Here is a 17914-nt window from a genome sequence, read left to right as displayed (position 1 = left end):
CAGTGGGGATCCAGGAAATTACGGGCTGGTTAGCTTAACATCTGCTGCATGGTAAGCTAAAATTGCACATTAAGCAAATTGATGAAAAGCATTTTCAAAGATAAAATTGTTAAGCATATAGAAGAGCAGGTCCTCTGGAAGAGAACCACTGTGACTTCTGCAAAGGTAAATCTTGCCTCACTAACTATTCTTTGAGAATGCCAACAAGTGTGTGGATAAAGGTGATCCAGTTGACATAGTATACTTGGACTTTCAAAAACTTTAGACAAAGTTCTTTATCAAAGACTCTTGAAAGAACTTAGCAGTCATGGGATAAGGGGACAGGTTCATTTGTGGCTTGATAACTGTTTGAAGGACAGAAACAGAGGGTAGGAATAAATGGACAGTTCTCTAAATGGAGGAAAGTAAGAAGTGGGGTCCCCTAGAGACCTGTACTGAGACCAGTGCTCTTTAACTTATTCATAAATGATCTAGAAGTAGGGGTAAGCAGCGAGGTGGCCAAATTTGCAGATGACACCAAACTATTTAGGGTAGTGAAATCCAAAAGAGATTGCAAGGAGCTCCAAAAGGATCTCTTCAAACTGGGAGAAAGGGCAACAAAATGGCAAATGCGGTTCAGTTTTAGCAACTGTAAAGTGATGCATATTGGGGCAAAAAACCTCTCACTTCACAAATATGTTGATGTGGTCTGAGCTGCCGGTGATTGACCAGGAGAGGGATCTTGGAGTCGTGGTGGACAGCTCGTTGAAAGTGTCAACTCAATGTGTAGCAGCTGTGAAAAAGGCCAATTCCATGCTAAGTATCATTAGGAAGGGGATTGAAAATAAAACTGCTAATACTATAATGCCCTTATACAAAACCATGGTGCGGCCACATTTGGAGGACTGTGTACAGTTCTACTCGCCATATCTTAAAAAGGACATTGTAGTACTGGAGAAGGTGCACAAGAGGGCAACCAAGATGATCAGAGGCCTAGAGCACCTTCCTTGCGAGGCAAGGCTATAACACCTGTGGGTTTTTAGTTTTGAAAAAAGATGACTGAGGGGAGATATGACAGAGGTCTATAAAATCATGCATGGTGTAGAGAAAGTTGATAGAGAGAAATGTTTCTCCCTCTTGCATAACTCTAGAACCGGGGTCATCCCATGAAACTGATTGCCAAAAAATTACGATCGACAAAAGGAATTACTTTTTCACAGAATATATAATCAACCTATGGAATTCTCTGCCACAAGATGTGATGACAGCCAACAGCCTGGATGGCTTTTAAGAGAGATAAATTCATGGAGGACAGGTCTATCAATGGCTACTAGTCTGAGGACTATAGGCCACCTCCGGCAAGATACCTCTTGAAATACCAGTTGCAGGGGAGTAGCAGTAGAAGAGAGGGCATGCCCTCAGCGCTTGCCTGTGGGCTTCCCAGAGGCATCTGGTGGTCCATTGTGAATAGGATGCTGGCCAACAAACCTTGGGCCTGATCCATCAGGGCTTTTCTTATGTAAACAGAAACCCTCATAATGTCTTGGATGTGATGAGAGCTAGGAAAGGAGGGGCTTGGACACAACCCCTATGGCTTAGCCCAGAGAAATCCTTCTCCTCATGTATGACTTGCTGATATTCAGTTAACTATCTGTTGTTTGGTCTGTACTCTTTTCAAATGTGCAACCTTTGGCTTATTTGATATTAACAGTCAATCATTTGGAGCTTGCAGAACTAAACATTTATTAAACATTACTATATCTCCGATATAGTAATGCACTCCATGCTGTCCGAGATAGGACGGCATGGAGTGCAGTGATCCATAGAGTGTCAGAGAGTCGGACACGACTGAACGGATAGAGAGAGACTATATCTCAAGGCCTCCTAGTGTTTCCTGCCTTCATTGATCCTTTATCATTGTCCTCAATTTTTCTGTATTGGTTTAGTAAAGAGGATCCTATTCCTTTTTGGAAAACAGCTTGCCTTAATTCTTGCTGCTTTCACTATCATGTTGCTACACTCACTACTCATGGGAGATGCTAATTTTATACAAAAAGAGGCTAGACAGGCATTGTTCTAACGTTCTTATTTAAATATCAAATATTGTTTAATAAAAGGAAGAGAGCCTATTGTAGTATACAGAAGTAGGACTATGAAAACTTCAGAAAAATGCTTTTTATGAAATCTTATGAACTTATTTTTGATGTTGCTTTTTAAATGTTGTCTGGAATTGATCTTCTGTCTTTGTTATGGCCTCCCCTCAACATGGGGTTGTGTTGGTCTTCAGATCTTCACATAGATTTTAGCTTTCCATGGGAAATGGTGCACATGTGTTTCTATTTTCAAGTGGTCACTATGTTGCTAGTGTAATATGATACCAACCTCTAAAATCATGGTAAAGTGGAAACACTTGCTTGTTGACTCGGGCAACAGCTTAGTACATTCTGATATATCTTCCAGAAATCATGCACGGGAGAGAATCTGCCAGCCAAGTCGGTGTCACCATTGTAATAAAAGTATATCTAAACATTTGGCATATATTCAAGAAAGGAAATTCTCAAAGGATATTGCCTTTAAAATATATCCATCATGTCCACATACTAATTGTGCTGTAGTTGTAAGAAAAAGCTAACACCATTAAAATCTATCTCTTCTTAAATAGAAAACAGTAGCTGTCATTTTCCCATGCTTAAAATGTTTTGATTCTTGGCTATGCAGGAAAATAAACGACTAATGGAATCCTATACATGCTGAACTGGGAGAAAATCCCATTTTACATAGTAGGACTTACTTCTAAGTAAACATGTACAAGATTGAGCTGTTAATTGCCACATTGTTATGACTGAATTTACAGTTAAACTATCTAAATAATTTTTGCTTGCTAATATAGTAGTTAAAAACAAAAGAGCATACCATTAGTGCTACATTTAACACTTGTACATTTTTATTTAATTAAATCAGCCATTGTACACATTGCAGTTATGTATTGTTAGTGTTGTTGGTTTTTTGTTTTTTTTTAATCTTTTAACTAATACATGCCCTCATAGATATATTCAGTTAGTGTTATCACCATGGGAACAAGATGCTGATTCATCAACTTAAAATCACTTCTTCTCACAGTATTCAAGTTCTCTGATAACACAGCAAAAATCAAAACCGAAAAAGGAGAATAGCCATTATGCTGTTACACAGAACATCATCTGCACCGCAAATAACACAACAGAAATGCATTTCTTTTAGAGCCCCATTCTTGAAGGTCAACCAGTGATGTTCTTGACAATGAGAAATGAGCTATTGTGTGTCCTGAAATATGTCTCCTTCCATTTTGGCAGTCACAAGTGCTTGCATCCTGCTTGCCAGCCAAAACAGTGTTAGCATGGCATTTTGGATTGCATTCATAGCAGGAAACCAAACCTCCTAAAATGTTTCCTTTCCCTTGGCATGGTTACTTTAATGAGGAGGTGCCATTTGTAACATTTATTTTCAGCATTCTGAGCACTGAGTGAGTCATATTTTTACAAGAAGGAAAGGCTGGCTAGGTTTTGAAAAATATCAACCTTGGAGGACTTGACTCATCTTCGTTGAATATACTTTGTCTTTATCAAATAACTGATTCAAAATGTATATCATTTTATATGTATATATATAATATATATAATTACATATATATGTTAATGCTACAGAGTTCCAGACCACTATTAGAATTAGGTATAGACCACAGAATTATTCCAGAGTCACACATGCCCTTCTTGGAAAATCAAAGTGCAGACATTTACATAATGATTCTCAAAGGTTGGTTAAGAAATATAAATAAAATAGCAACAAAAATCAAATGCCCAACGGGTTCATATCCCTTCATAAGCAAGAATTTGAAGAAAAATCTCAAATGGAAGGTTAAAATCTGCTCGCTCAGTGCTAAGAGAGATGAGAAGCTGTTGACATGATTACAAGAGGGTCGTGTTTTTATTTTTCAATGCCACATGCATGTACCAGAATAAGAGGCAGTCTTGATAGAATGTGATAAATTTAGATTAATCTTTCTTGAAGAGTGGGTAAGGGTTTCTTTTCCCTTATCAAGTTATCTACAGTGCAGTGGCCAGCAGAAAGAACCACCAATAAGACAGTGTGGTTTGCTAAAGCAGTGATGAAAACAGGAAACTACCGTAGTTAGAGCTGTTTAATGCACCCTGCCTCATTGCCCAATCTAAAACATCTGAATACAGTATGCAAATGTGCCACAGATATAGCTGCTAGCAAGTTATGTCTAACTGGTACCGTATTTTACGGACTATAAGACGCTACGGACTATAAGACGCACCTTAATTTTAATCCAGTTTTTCAGAGTTTTAACATAGTAAACTGTTAAAACATATAAGACGCTCCTGAATTTTGGCGGATATTTTTCGAGGAAAAAAGTGAGTCTTATAGTCCATAAAATACGGTATTTATTTTTCTTCAGGAAATATTTAGGTGGCTTTCCAGGAGTCAGAAAAGCAGTGATGGCTGCACCCAGCTGCCTTTTAATGGAAACAGCTGGAGTTTGAGGTTTCAGTCTGACTCTGAAAAACTTTTAAGTCACATAGATCATTAAGCTGGAAGTCCTATGGACATAGTAGGCCTGACATGCTTCCTTCTCCATGTCGTATACTCAGTGGATTGTGTTAGCAATGTTACATTAATTGCTCTTCAACAGACCTTTTAGTCCTTGATGCTAAAAGTAGTCAAGATAGGCAGTGTATCTTTCAGTCTTGTGAGTCCAAGCACTTTAACTATTTACAGGTTATTGTTAATATCCCTTTTTTAAAAAACGCATGTACATTGTCACTTGAAGAGGCCTGTGGAAGAAGCTGTGGTTTTATAGATCTGGTGAGGAAGCAAAGGAACAACAAAGATGGCAAAGTTGACAAGATTCCAGTACAGCACAAAGTCGATGACTTTTAGTAGACAAACCATCCCAAATGAAGGATGCTATCTTTGGTCACAAATTAGCTTACAGATATTTAAAAAGAAAAGAAAAGAAAAGAAAAACTATTCAACTATATTTGCCCAAAGTAGAAATGTCAGTGTCTTCTGGTGATTATGTTAAGTTGTGACATCTATGGCAAAAGAAGAAAGTGAATGCTAGATATTGAATGGATGGATATGTGTGTTGGTCTGTGGGTGAGATTTAGCAACATCTCATTTGGCCTCTTGTTTCCACTCATCTTTGCAGAAATGTCTCAGTAGTTGCTGAAGGTCATGCTGAAGGTCATCCTGGGGTAGTGCTTCTGGTGTGTCCTCCAGCAGTTCCACATGAATACGTTTTCCATACTGATCTTTAACCACAGTCCTCTTTTGTGTACTGGCTTTACTCATTGTTGTCCTGCAGAAAATGAAAGGGTAAAGTAAAATGATTGTAGCACTTGTTAAAAAATTAAAACTTCCTTCCCTAATAGTAATGATTTAAAATTCCAGCATGATTTTGAGTAACAAATAGACCCAGAGAGTAACTGAAGCTGACTTAAGAAACTGAGAAAAATGCTTAACAGATGTTTGAGTAGCTGAGGCATCAAAGAAAATATTTTTAATTTCATAGGTTTCACTAAATTTTTCACAGTAGAATCTGTAACAATTCCCAACTTTTGCAACCACGAATTCACAAATGGATAACTTGATAAAACATGAATAATCTTGTGGCATTTTAACAAATGTATTGTGGCATAAGCTTTCATAGGTCAGAAAAGTCCATTTCATCAGATGTATGACGTAGATGCATATATACTCTGAGCACAGAGAGAAGGAAAAGAAAAAGGCTGACACAATGAGCAAAATAACAGCCACTTCCGAACCACCCATGCCACTGTGAGCAGCTAAAACAATACTCAGTGTTGCACAAGAGTGCTCTTGTCCTTATATGTAAAGTTGTGCAGTTGCGCTTGGGTAATACGACTTTTATTGGAAATAGTGATTTGCATACAGCTCAGTGCCCTGCTGATCCAAGAGCGGGGCATGTTTGCTCCATGCACCTCCAAACTGACTACCCTGAGCCATTTTTGGAGGGGTGGTATATAAATCAAATAAATAAATAAACTGCATCAGTGCTGATTCCGAGCTTGCAGAGGCTCTGTCACTACCAACAGCTCATTGGGAATATTGGCGGGGGGCTTGTCACTGTAGCAATGATGCAATCATTAGTAGCAATGGAGCCTCTGCAAGCTTGGTATCCGCACTGATGGAGTTTTGGGATGTACGGAGCCCATGCATGTGCCCCACTCTTGGATCAATGGGGTACTGTGCTGTATGTAAGCCATTGGAAGTAGCATTGCACATGTGTGATTGCTCAACTTTATGTATTAGTGCAAGAGCACTTTTGCACAACAGCGTGGGTGAGGTTTCAGATGCCCGCAGCAGAATGAGTGGTTCAGAACTGCTCACATTACTCTGCTCATCATGTCAGCCAATATATTTTTTTGTTACAAAGTGAAGCCAAATGTTCAGGTAATGCAAAGAATAGCTGTAGGTATGGTGACAGTACTATACAGAGTACAAATGAATACAGAATCCAATCAAAATGAATAAGATCCCATCAACATAGGTGTTAGCTACTCCTGCTGAGCAGCCACTGGTGATGAATAGGCATTGCAAGATAGGCATAGTATAAATAAATACCCAGCAAGTGAGAATTATTTTGTGTAGTGAGCTACACACAGTGGTAGTGAGCTTGTCATTCCCAGAATTTGTTGAGACCATTCCACAGTGTCAAATGTGCTAGTTAATTCCAGTTCAGTTAATTCCAGTTCAGTGTCAAATGTGCTAGTTAATTCAATGGAAAACTGGAATTTTCCATTGAAACCATTTTTAGCTTACTTTCCAGTAGGCTTATGAGATCACCCAGCATTCTCTGTGTCTGTGTCCGTGTGTGTGTCCACCATCAACTTCGCAATGCCTGGATCGATATGAACCAAATCAGGTACAGTTGTAGGGACACCTCAATGGCATAGTTTGTGATGATGTAATCCACCCCGATCCAAGATGACAGATGCGTAAACTTTTGAGGCGCAAGTGGGCTAACTTGTGAAACACTTAACTGATTTGAACCAAATTTTCTACAGCTGTAGGGACAAATAGGGATGCCCAAATGGAGTGGTGTGTGATGTCATCCACTCCAATTCAAAATGGCAGTCACGTGAACATCTGAGGCATAAGCGGGCTAGTTTGTGGACTGCCTAACCCATTTGAACCAAATTGGGCACACATAGGGACACCTCAACAGTGTAGATTGTGACGATGTCATCTAACCCACTTCAAGATGGCAGACACAAACATTTGAGGCGCAAGTGCACTAAGTTGTGGACAGTCTAACCCATTTAAACCAAATCTGCTACAGCTGTATGGGCACATAGGGATGCCCCAATGGTGTAGTTTGTAATGATGTCACCCACCCCGATCCAAGATAGTGGAAGTGTGAACTTTTGAGGTTCAAGGGCACTAACTTATTTATTTATTTATTCAATTTTTATACCGCTCTTCCAAAATTGGCGGTTTACTTGAGGGTGGTTTACTTGAGGACTCTCTAATCAATTTGGACCAAATTTGGTACAGTTGTAGTGGGCGATGCACAGGGACACCTCAAAGGTGTAATCTGTAATTATGTCATCCACCTCAATCCAAGACTGCGGATGCATGAACATTTGAGGTGCACGAGATCTATTGTGGCTCTGGGAGTGCTCCTTGATTTGAACCAATTTAGTCCAGTTGTAGAGACAGTAAAAGGAAAGTAGGCCAATTAGTTCTTACTGGAACAACTTGTTTGTTGGAATATGACAACCCTAAGTTATACTGCAGAATATCGAAGAAGAACATTGTTTTCAGATGATTAGATCAGAGCTTGACAAATTCCAGGGAGTCATGGCACCTAGAAGTCTAACTGTGGTGCCTAGACTAGGATATTCAGAGGTAGAGTAATTTAGTAATATTATTATTTGCCCCAGGCAGCCCAGTTCCTGTTCTAAGTAAGTATGGTTACTGTAAAGGAGATAAAGAGAATACCCCCACCCTCCCATGTCAATCACTAAGTCTGATTTTATTTATTCAGTCAGTCAATTGGTGATTTTGTCGAATGTCCATAGCTGGCTCCTATAGCCAAAGAAAATTTGTCAAGGTCTGGATTAGGTGATATTTATAATGTGATGCAAAGTTAGAAGATGTATAACATCTTCTAGGATGACTGATGTATAACATCTTGACAGGATGACTGATGTTTGGTCTTAGGAAAGCATTGCTCAAGAAGATAGAGTTGGCACCAGGGTTAGTAATCTCAAATTAGGTGATCTATTGTGGCTCTGGGAGTGCTCCTAGATCCCAAACTCTCCCTGGTTGCTCGGGTCGAGGCTGTGGCCAGGAGTGCTTTTTATCAGCTTCGGCTGATACGCCTGATATGCCCATTTCTGGAGATAAATGACCTTAAAACAGTGGTACACATGCTGGTAACCTCTAGGCTTGACTACTGTAATGCACTCTACGTGGGGCTGCCAAGGTACATAGTTAGGAAACTACAATTGGTACAGAATGCGGCAGCCAGATTGGTCTCTAGGTTTACCCAAAGGACAATGGCTGCCGATATGTTTCCAAACGGAAAACAAAGTACTGTTATTACCTATAAAACCCTTAACGGCTAAGGTCCAGGGTACTTAAGAGAGTGCCTTCTCTGTTGTGAACACTGTCACCTATTAAGATCATCTGGAGAGGTTTGGTTATGGTTGCCGCCAAGTCTTTTGGTTGCAACTCGGTCCAGGCCTTCTCTGCGGCTGCTCCAGGGCTTTGGAATGCGCTCCCTACTGAAATAAGATAATCTCCTTCTCTGTTTGGTTTTAGGAGGACCCTGAAGACGTACCTATTTTCCCAGGCCTTTAACTGAAACCAACATTTTAAATTTTAATGTTTTATGTACAGTGGTCCCTCGACCTACGAACTACTCGACATCCGATGTTTTTGAGTTACGAGCGACAAAAAAGACTGGAAGTAGTTGCCGGTTTAGATTCAGCTTACTCGACCTACGAATTTTTAGATGCGGTTTCCTCGACTTACGAATGTTTCCAGACTTCCGTGGTGCGCTCTTCGACTTACGAAAATTTCGACCTCCGAACGTGCGTTCGGAACGGATTAATTACGTAAGTCGAGGGACCACTGTATTATGATTTTTATCTTTTTATGAATTTTAAATGTTTTATATTTTATATTATGTTAATTCTGTACACTGCCTAGACATTTCTATATTGGACGGTTTATAAATTCAATAAATAAATATAAATAAATAATAATATTGAATGTCTGCTTCAGAGTGAGATACTGTCTGTAAGCAAGGAAAGGGATACCACTTAAGGCCTATGATAGGGCATGAGCCTCCTGATGATGTGCTAGAGATTTTAGCTGAGGCTTGTGGAGGACAAGAAGTGATATTCCAATTCTACTACTTCTGGGACTGTCCTGCTATTTCTGTTATCTGGCCTTGTTAATCTGCTTCTTCACTTTCGTAGATGAGTGTTTTACATTCTGGAGGTTTTCATTTCTCTCAGAAGGACTGAAGCTAATCTGGTTTTATCACAGGGTTTGACTGTGGGCAATAGATCAGATAGGTCATGTAGTACTCTGTAGCTAGAGACATGTATTCATAATAGCTAGTTGGTGTCTGGCACAATGTGATATTTACATGGCCCAGATATCATCATACTGTTCTAAGCTTAAGTTAATGATCAGGTGGAAGTTACTATAGAACCTCTTAGAATTTCTTAAGAACCCTTCTCCCATGGAACCAGATAATAAAAATGTCTCCAGTGTATCTCAGGTAGAGGAAAGGCAGTAGGAGATAGTTGTTGATGAAGCCATGTTGTCTTCCAATGACGCAGATGTTTCCCATTGCAGTTTTGTTGAGTTGAAGATACAAGATGTACTCAAATATGAAACAGTTGGACAGGATAAACTGGCAAAGCTCAGCAGCCAGATGTGCTGTGGCAACAGACACAACATTCCTAGATTCCATACAAAAATTGAATGTTATCTTTATCTCAAGATTCCATACAAAGACCACCACCACCCTGTGTGCAGGATCTTGGTGTTTAGAGCATCTACATCCACGGTTCCCAGAATGGTGATTTCTGCTAGATCATCAGTAGACTGTAGTTTCTGCAGGAAGTCTGTACTGGATTCAAGACATTGAGACTTAATGTCTGACTAAACGTGGACAGGACTGTGTCGTAAAAACCCTTGTGTTCAGCAGTCAGTGAGGGAGCATTTCAGTTTTCCAGGGTGTTCTATAGAACACCTTAAAATCACCTTGCTGCATCTACCCCCCTCCAAAAAATAAATAAATAAAAAAAAATTCAAAGGGATAATCCAATAGGAAACCACCAAATTGGAATTTGTCTCAACAAACCCTGAGAGTGGTTAGCTCAATGCCAAAAGTACTTTTCATTCTTTGGGTGTGCATGTTTTGTGTTAAGAGCTTGCTGTTCACCAAGATTAGTTAACGTTCAAGGTGCTACAGGATTCATTCCTTGTGCTGGAACAGGATAAGACCCCTTTGGACTTGTCATCAAAACTACATGCTTCCATGCACAGACATTAAAATACCTTTGGAAAATCATGCAAGCCTTTTTACCATGCTAAATCTAGCATTATGATAATTCCCCTTGTTAAATATTTCTGCTGCATTTAGTCTCGGTGCTGAGTAACCTTCACCAGGTAGGCCACTTGCTATTCCGGTACATAATTCATAAAATGCTGTTTTATCTCCATTATAAAATGCTGTTAAAATCTCCATTGATCTCAAAATGGCTGACAGGAAGCAGACCACTATGTTCAGTAGATTGTATTCGAAATCTAGCATGTACAAAACCCAGTAACACTAGGACTCCCCTATGTTTCTTTTAAACTTTTTCCTCTCCCACTGGTTCTCTTTAATATGCTGACTAGTATTATTGGTATCTAATAACTGCCTCTCTTTTCTAAACATATGTATTTTGACACAGCAAGAGTGATCCCTGCATGAATCTGTTGTAATGGGAGATCAACAGGCTGATTAATGGGATGGAAAAGCAACAACCTGCGTGCTTATCTGGTCAATTTTTGTTTTTCCTCCCATACCAAATCCACAATAAAGGGCTTCACTCCAAAGCTCTTTACAGCATTAATCAGCTGCTAAGTGTGGAGGGAGCTGGGAGTATGATTAAGAGCATGCTGGGACTTTGTCCTGGTGGTGTCTTACTCCTTCTCTGCCTAACCTGCTGTGAGGGGCTCGAGGGTGATATGTTGAGGTAGGAGAGAACACCCTTGTTCCTATCTTCCATATACCTCAAAAATCCGCTAGAGCTATGAGACACTTTTTTGGGGAGGTGGGGATCAAATTCTTATTGAGAACCACACATGCAGCAGCTGGTAAGCAACTTTCTGAGGCACCTGCATTCCTCTGGATCAGGGCCCTAGAAAACACTAGCAATCTGGTCAAAATTTGATTCACAGCAATTATTCATTAGGGTTGTGCACGAAACTCACTGTGTTCCATTCTGAGCTAGGAACAGAATGCAAAATGCACAGGACGCAACCCCGGTCCATTGGAATGTCCTGTTCCGAGCATCATTTTGGATTCCAAAATGGCTCTTTGAATGGGCCTGGTCCTTCTGCCTCAGAACAGGCTATTCTGTTCCAGAGCTTGAAACAGCCCCCCCACACACACCTTTAAGGGTGTTCTGTTTTGAGCTTGGAACGCTCAAAGCGGCCCGTTTCAAGGCGGAATTTTCTGCACATCTCTATTTATCCTATAGTCCATGAAAGTAAATATAAAAAGACTGAAAACTTAAAATAGTCCATTGTTTTAATCAGCAAATTACTGTGTGTTTGAATTTTGTTCACATGTGCCAATTTGTCTGCAGATGCTAAGGATGGTGTGTGGGGTGGAGACACAGATCCAGCTAAAAACCAACTGATGAGAATCCAAAGCAATCAAACATTTGTCTGTTAAATATGTGAACTTCAGAATTAATAATATGCTTGCAGTTAATTTAATTTCAAAAACATGAAGAATGAATTGGGCTCAGAAGTATTTGTTTCCATAACTTTAGAAAGCCAAAACCAGCCAGAACTGGCTGAAGTCTGAATAGAACTTGTGCTTTGCCAGCACCGCATCCGGGCTATTTAATTCAGAAATGTAGTAATTTATCTGCTTTCTGTTTTGAGTGTTGTCTTAGCCTCCCTGCTATTTTTATATGATCTTAATGCATTTTAACTGCTACTTTTCTTTTGTTTAAATACTGTTGAATGTATCTAATTTTAACTGTTTTCATATATATTTTTAGCTGCCTTGAAACCTTGTGTGGAAAAGTGGATATAGATTATATTACAATTAGTAAATGCATTTGGAGCAAAAACCTGCATGCATCCTTGATATATTTACACAATGTCTAGTGAATAAAATACACACGCGCGCACACAGACACAGCAGCTTGGGATCAGCTCTGTGCTTGTCTGGTTTGGAGGCAGTTTGGATTATATGAAAGCACCCTCTGAAAGGTAGCTCATGTATTTTTGTTCTTTCCAGCCAGTATCTCAAATCTCCTTTGGTAAATATCATAGTGACAGCAAGAGAACAGATTGTAAACAGGACCAGGTAAGCAAAGGTTCTAGTCAAGTCAAGACTTATTTACGGTCCTAGACCAAACAAAGCAAAGGTTCTATCATGGGTGATCAATGTTTCAATTTTTGGAGCAGGTAACCAAGGGTAATGATATGGCCAGCACGGACTTCCCCCTAAGACTTTCCAAAACATCTAAATAGTCCTGTCCTTCGTTAATTTTCTGCCACACATGAGGCCTTTTCACTTGTTACTTCCTGGGGAGAAGTCTGAGGCATGCCCATGTCACTCTTCCTAACTGCAGGCAACAAGCACACCACACTGCTGTGTTGTCTTGTTTGAATGAGGTACTCTATCTGACTGAAAACACCATTGTGTGTGGGGAGGTGACTGGAAAGATAATTTACATTCTAGTATATAGGGTTCTCTTGGATTCACATGTTATGTTCTCCTTGTTGGGAAAGGGAACGGGAAGGAGAAAAAGAGATCCCAAGACTTGTGACAATTGGAATATTTCTTAAGTGAACAAGTCTACAGACAGAATAAACACTGGAAGACTTCTCTCTTATTCGGTGTGGTGTTGATTTGGTTTTTGTCTCAGATTGCCTTCATCACACATTCAGTTCATTATAAAGGCATCTGAATGGCAGAGTTAAGAATTTGAAGTTTGGAAGATTGTCACTTTTTTATTTTGAATTTATATACTTTAAAGCAACAAGTTATCCCTCTCTCAAAACCATCAGGGATTTCATGCACATATTTTAAAGTGCATAAGCATGTATTTTGGAGTCCCCCCCCCCCTTGTACTGGAAGTGAAAATCCAGCTGGAGAAGAAAAAGATTTTGAATAAAACAAGTGTCGAGTGGCAAAATTGGGATATGTCCATTTCCTTTGACATAAGGTATACAACCTTGGAATAGGTGTTTGACCAGAGATACAGCCATTAATAGACTTTAAACCACCTTTGTGAAGGTGCAGCTAAGAGTTGCAAAAAGTAGTTTTGCTTCAATCCTCCAATATGAGTGATACAGGGGTTAAAATCCTTACCAGTAGCTGAAGATACCAAACCAGTGGTGGCATTTATTTTGGATTATAGGGATCAGATTTTACCTTGGGTCTGTGGTATGAATTACCCATGAAGACCATTCTAGAATCTACTAAGAGTCTATGGTTACAAACTCTGGGTCAGATGAGACCCTCAACTGCTTCATAAACACCTGTCTTTTTCTAATAATTTGATTGTTATGCATCAAATTGTGTTTACCCTTTACAAGCTGTGTAAATATATATTGTTTAGTTTGCTTATATGTAATGCTCAAAATGGACACTCACTTCTCACAACTATTTCTGTTAGTTTGTTAATCTTTTGCCACTAAATAGTTCATTGCCATGCCAACCCAAACCTTTTAATAATTGAGCCATCCTCTTTCGTGACCTCTTTCTCTATTAATGGGGGGACTTCAATTTTCATTTTGTTACCTGCATAACTCAGGGCCTAAAATAAAACAAACACAAAACCGTAGCACAACAGGCCACAAGCACGCCTCAAGATACTGTGATAACAGAAGAACTTCTGAACCAAGATAACAAGAATGGTTAACGATATATAAACATCTCAGCTTTTCATAATATAAAATATCCATCTATAAATAATACTGTCAGATTACAGCTGCTTTTGGTGTTGGGTGTGGGTGTGTTTTTTAAGATATTCCGAAGAATAATATTTCAGTCTTTTTCACTTACTGCAAGAGTTGAAATGTATGATGTCGAACTGGGCTTTGAACTCTGTGACATTAGAGAAATGCTTATGATGAAAGAGGCATTAGTGGGCACCCACACCCTGAATCTTGATTAATTACACAGCTTACACAGCTTAATTACACAGGGCAAAGTCAGACTGTTGAATCTGTTCTGATGAGTGGTGGCAAAAGCTGGCATAGACAATGACATGAGTGTGAGAAACTATAGGCCGTCTCGGAGGCAGGATACCTCTGAGCACCAGTTGCAGGGGAGCAACAGCAGGAGAGAGGGCATGCCTTCACCTCCTGCTTGTGGGCTTCCCAGAGGCATCTGGTGGGCCACTGTGTGAAACAGAATGCTGGACTAGATAGGCCTTGGGCCTCACCCAGCAGGCTGTTCTTATGTTCTTAACTAGAGAGTAAAACGCTTCTTCTGTACCACCATCCTGGCAATAAGGGAAATCATCATAGTTCTATTTCTGAGTGAAAGGAATAGGGGGATCGGAGAATTTAGTGTTGAGGCATACTTCTGGTGACAAAACCTTTGTCATGCTTTGGTGTGGGCATTTGAGCTTGGGTGTTGGGTATAAATGGGGGCCCCCTGTGAAAGGGAAGTGCATGTGCAAGAGCTGGAACACAGGGCAGATGAAGAAGTGATGTGGATGTAGGGAGATACTCATTTTAAAAAATGGGCTGTCATGATGTGCCATGCAAAGCCAGTGTTGCCCATCAGCTGCTGCTGCCGTGCATGTGACAGACAGCCTTGCAAGTGGGTAGTAGCGCAACAATTTAAAAACTGTGCACTCACCGTTGTGCTGTGCTTCTTCCACAATGGAAGTAGCTCTGTGCAACTGCAGACATGCAGTTTTAAGTAGTTGCACATCATGTTGGTAATTGTATTCACAAATATGTTTCATATTTACATTAGAAGTGTTGAGGTCTCCTCACCTTCAAGCAGAGGGTGGACATACATCTGTTGGGCAAGCTCCAGCTCTGCACCAAGCAGGGCGTTGAACCAGATAGCCTACAAGGCACCTTCCTTGTAGAACAGGGATTCTCAACATGTGGGTCCCCAGATGTAATTGGACTTCAACTCCCATAATTCCTAACCAAAGGCCACTGGGGCTGGGGATTATGGGAGTTGAAGTCCAATAACATCTGGGGACCCACATGTTGAGAAACACTGCTATCTCACAGCTTTCATGGGGCTCCCAATAGCCTTTCATCAGGTCCACACCTGCTTAGCAATGTTACAGCATCAGATGCTCCTAGGGTATCCACTTGGGCCTCCTCCAGCTTATGCTGTTAGGCCATTTACACAGAGATGTTATTGTGATTTTATGGCTTTTGTATCTGAATTTTTAAGCAGCTTTGCCCATATTGGAAAAGGTATACAGTACTTTACTAAATAAAAATCTACACTTCACTAATATTGCTTGTAAATTAAATTCCCATATGCATACCTGCATACACATATACACATATATTCTTCCCATATACGTTTACGGGGTGCTGATTCAGATTGACACATTTACACAGGTGCTGATTCAGAACTGTCATGGGGTGGTGGGGTGGTGGTACTATTTTACCTCCTCAAAGTCATCTTTGGCTGATGGAAGATCAGTGGCTAAGCTGGCATCTCCATGGTGTTTCTCCATTCGCTCTCCACTTACTACTGTAGTCTTCACGACTTTGCTGACCTTGCGGCCTTCTACTGGTTCAGACTGAAATTCTGAGGCACTGGATAGAACACTTGGCTCAGAAAAGGTCACCTAGTGAAGAAAGGTATCAGAGATAAATTGTATGCTTGTGCAACTACTGCAACAAAAGAGAACTACAACTGACTGCTTTGTTAATGTCTTGAGCAAAGAACAAAATGTGTATTGCTACTCAGTTGCATGTTTTAATATTCCAAGTGAAGGTTAGTCATAAATTAAATGTAGGGATATATAGAGGTTGCCGCATAGCTATCTATATATTTATTTCTCTTACAGCCAACTGAGGAGAGAACTATGTGGGGATGCATGGGGATGTTTGGCAAGCCCCGCCCCTGCTGCAGCCATAACCAATGAAAAGGCTGCTCAGGTTGGGACAGATAACGGGCTTAGGAGGCGACATGGTGGCGGCACAGCTACCCCACAATGGCTGCTTGACTGGCAGGGAGGGAGGGAGCCGTGTGGTAGGCAAAGCCCCGCTGCCCCGGAGGCCTCCGGCAGGCTTAGGAGGAGGCACGGTAGCGACAAAGGGAGAAGCAGCCTGGCAGGGAGTGGGGAGAAGCCCCACCTGCCTCAGGAGGGAGGAGGCGGCTGCTGCTGGGCCACCAGCAGGCTGAAGGGGAGAGGCCGCCGGCAGACCGAAGGAAAGCGGCTGCCAGTGGGCCAAGGGTGAGGGCCGAGTTGTGGGGTGGGGGGGAGAGCGAGTGAAGCGAGTTGTGGGGGGGAGCAAGTGAAGCGAGTTAGAAACATAGGAAGCTGCCATATACTGAAGCTGCCATATACTGAATCAGACCATAGGTCCATCTAGCTCAGTGTTGTCTTCACAGACTGGCAGTGGCTTCTCCAAGGTTGCAGGCAGGAATCTCTCTCAGCCCTATCTTGGAGATGCTGCCAGGGAGGGAACATGGAACCTTCTTGGAGTTGTGGGGGGGAGAGCGGGAGCGAGAGGGATGTGGGGAGGAAGCGGCAGCCGATGGGCCAAGGATGAGGGCCAGAGAGCAAGAGGGCAAGTTGGGGAGGGGGGAGAGCACGAGCAAGAGGGCAAGTTGGGGGGTGGAGGGGGGGATGCTCATCGTACTACTGCACAGATGCTCTGGGTTCAGCTAGTAAGTATATATTTCATAACAAAACCCAGGAGAAAACGTCTTACAGTGGAAAGACTCTTACTGTTCCTAATTCAGTTCTTCGCAAATAAAATTTAGCAGTTAAAATAATCTAACCTCTGATTGTTCACTGTCACTCTTCAGCACAACCCGCTTTAAGATTTTGGAATATCCATCTCCTTCTTCCACTTTAATAGGCTCCTGCGGCTCTCCCTGCATCACAACTTCTTCCTTTTCTGTGCCATCTGGTAAAACGAAGCGCCTGATGATCTTCCTAGTGATCTAGTGGGGTGGCAATATTAAGAGTCATGTTGTCGTTAGATTGAATTTTTGATTACTGTAGTCATACTTACCATTTAAAAACTGCAGCTTGCCTCAGTTTTCAAACATAAATAACAGCTCCAAAAGAAGCTGAAACATCACTACATCCAGTTTACTAATGGATAATATGAAGCCAAAGGCAATTAAGGATTACACATTTGAAACCAGTTTATCCAGGCACCGTTTCCTAAGAAGGTTTATAAATTTGCCTCCTTGGTATATAACATTTTTTTAATTGAAAAGATGAACAGATATCTTTAAAAGAGGCCAATTCTGACCAACAAACAAAAATCTTGTCCTATTTCCACCCATATTATGGAATTATTTCTATGGAACAATATTTGAAACAATCTTTTTGGCAGCAGGGGGCGGGGGGGTGGCTTTTGCAGAAAACGTTTGTAAATTCTCTAGTTCTGCTCTTCTCCTAGATCTGTCCTATCAAATCTAAGAGGA

General features: G+C 40.9%; 1 protein-coding gene across 46 annotated transcripts in view; it reads right to left on the bottom strand.

Moving 5' to 3' along the window:
* Window positions 1–2901: 2901 nt before the first annotated feature.
* Window positions 2902–17914, bottom strand: part of ANK2 (ankyrin 2) — a 509522-nt gene continuing 494509 nt past the window's right edge. For all 46 annotated transcript variants that reach the window (XM_053254658.1, XM_053254664.1, XM_053254665.1 and 43 more), the window contains 3 exons: window positions 17258–17422; window positions 15912–16094; window positions 2902–5341 (listed from right to left, as the gene is read on the bottom strand). In XM_053254658.1, coding sequence (XP_053110633.1) covers window positions 5327–5341; window positions 15912–16094; window positions 17258–17422 — 363 coding nt within the window. In that variant the 3' untranslated portion in view covers window positions 2902–5326. The remainder of the gene's footprint in view (window positions 5342–15911; window positions 16095–17257; window positions 17423–17914) is intronic.

The sequence above is a fragment of the Hemicordylus capensis genome, chromosome 5 (assembly GCF_027244095.1).
Source record: "Hemicordylus capensis ecotype Gifberg chromosome 5, rHemCap1.1.pri, whole genome shotgun sequence".
Taxonomy (NCBI): domain Eukaryota; kingdom Metazoa; phylum Chordata; class Lepidosauria; order Squamata; family Cordylidae; genus Hemicordylus; species Hemicordylus capensis.
Note: the sequence above shows the minus strand (reverse complement) of the source record. Positions and strands in the feature narration are given on the sequence as shown.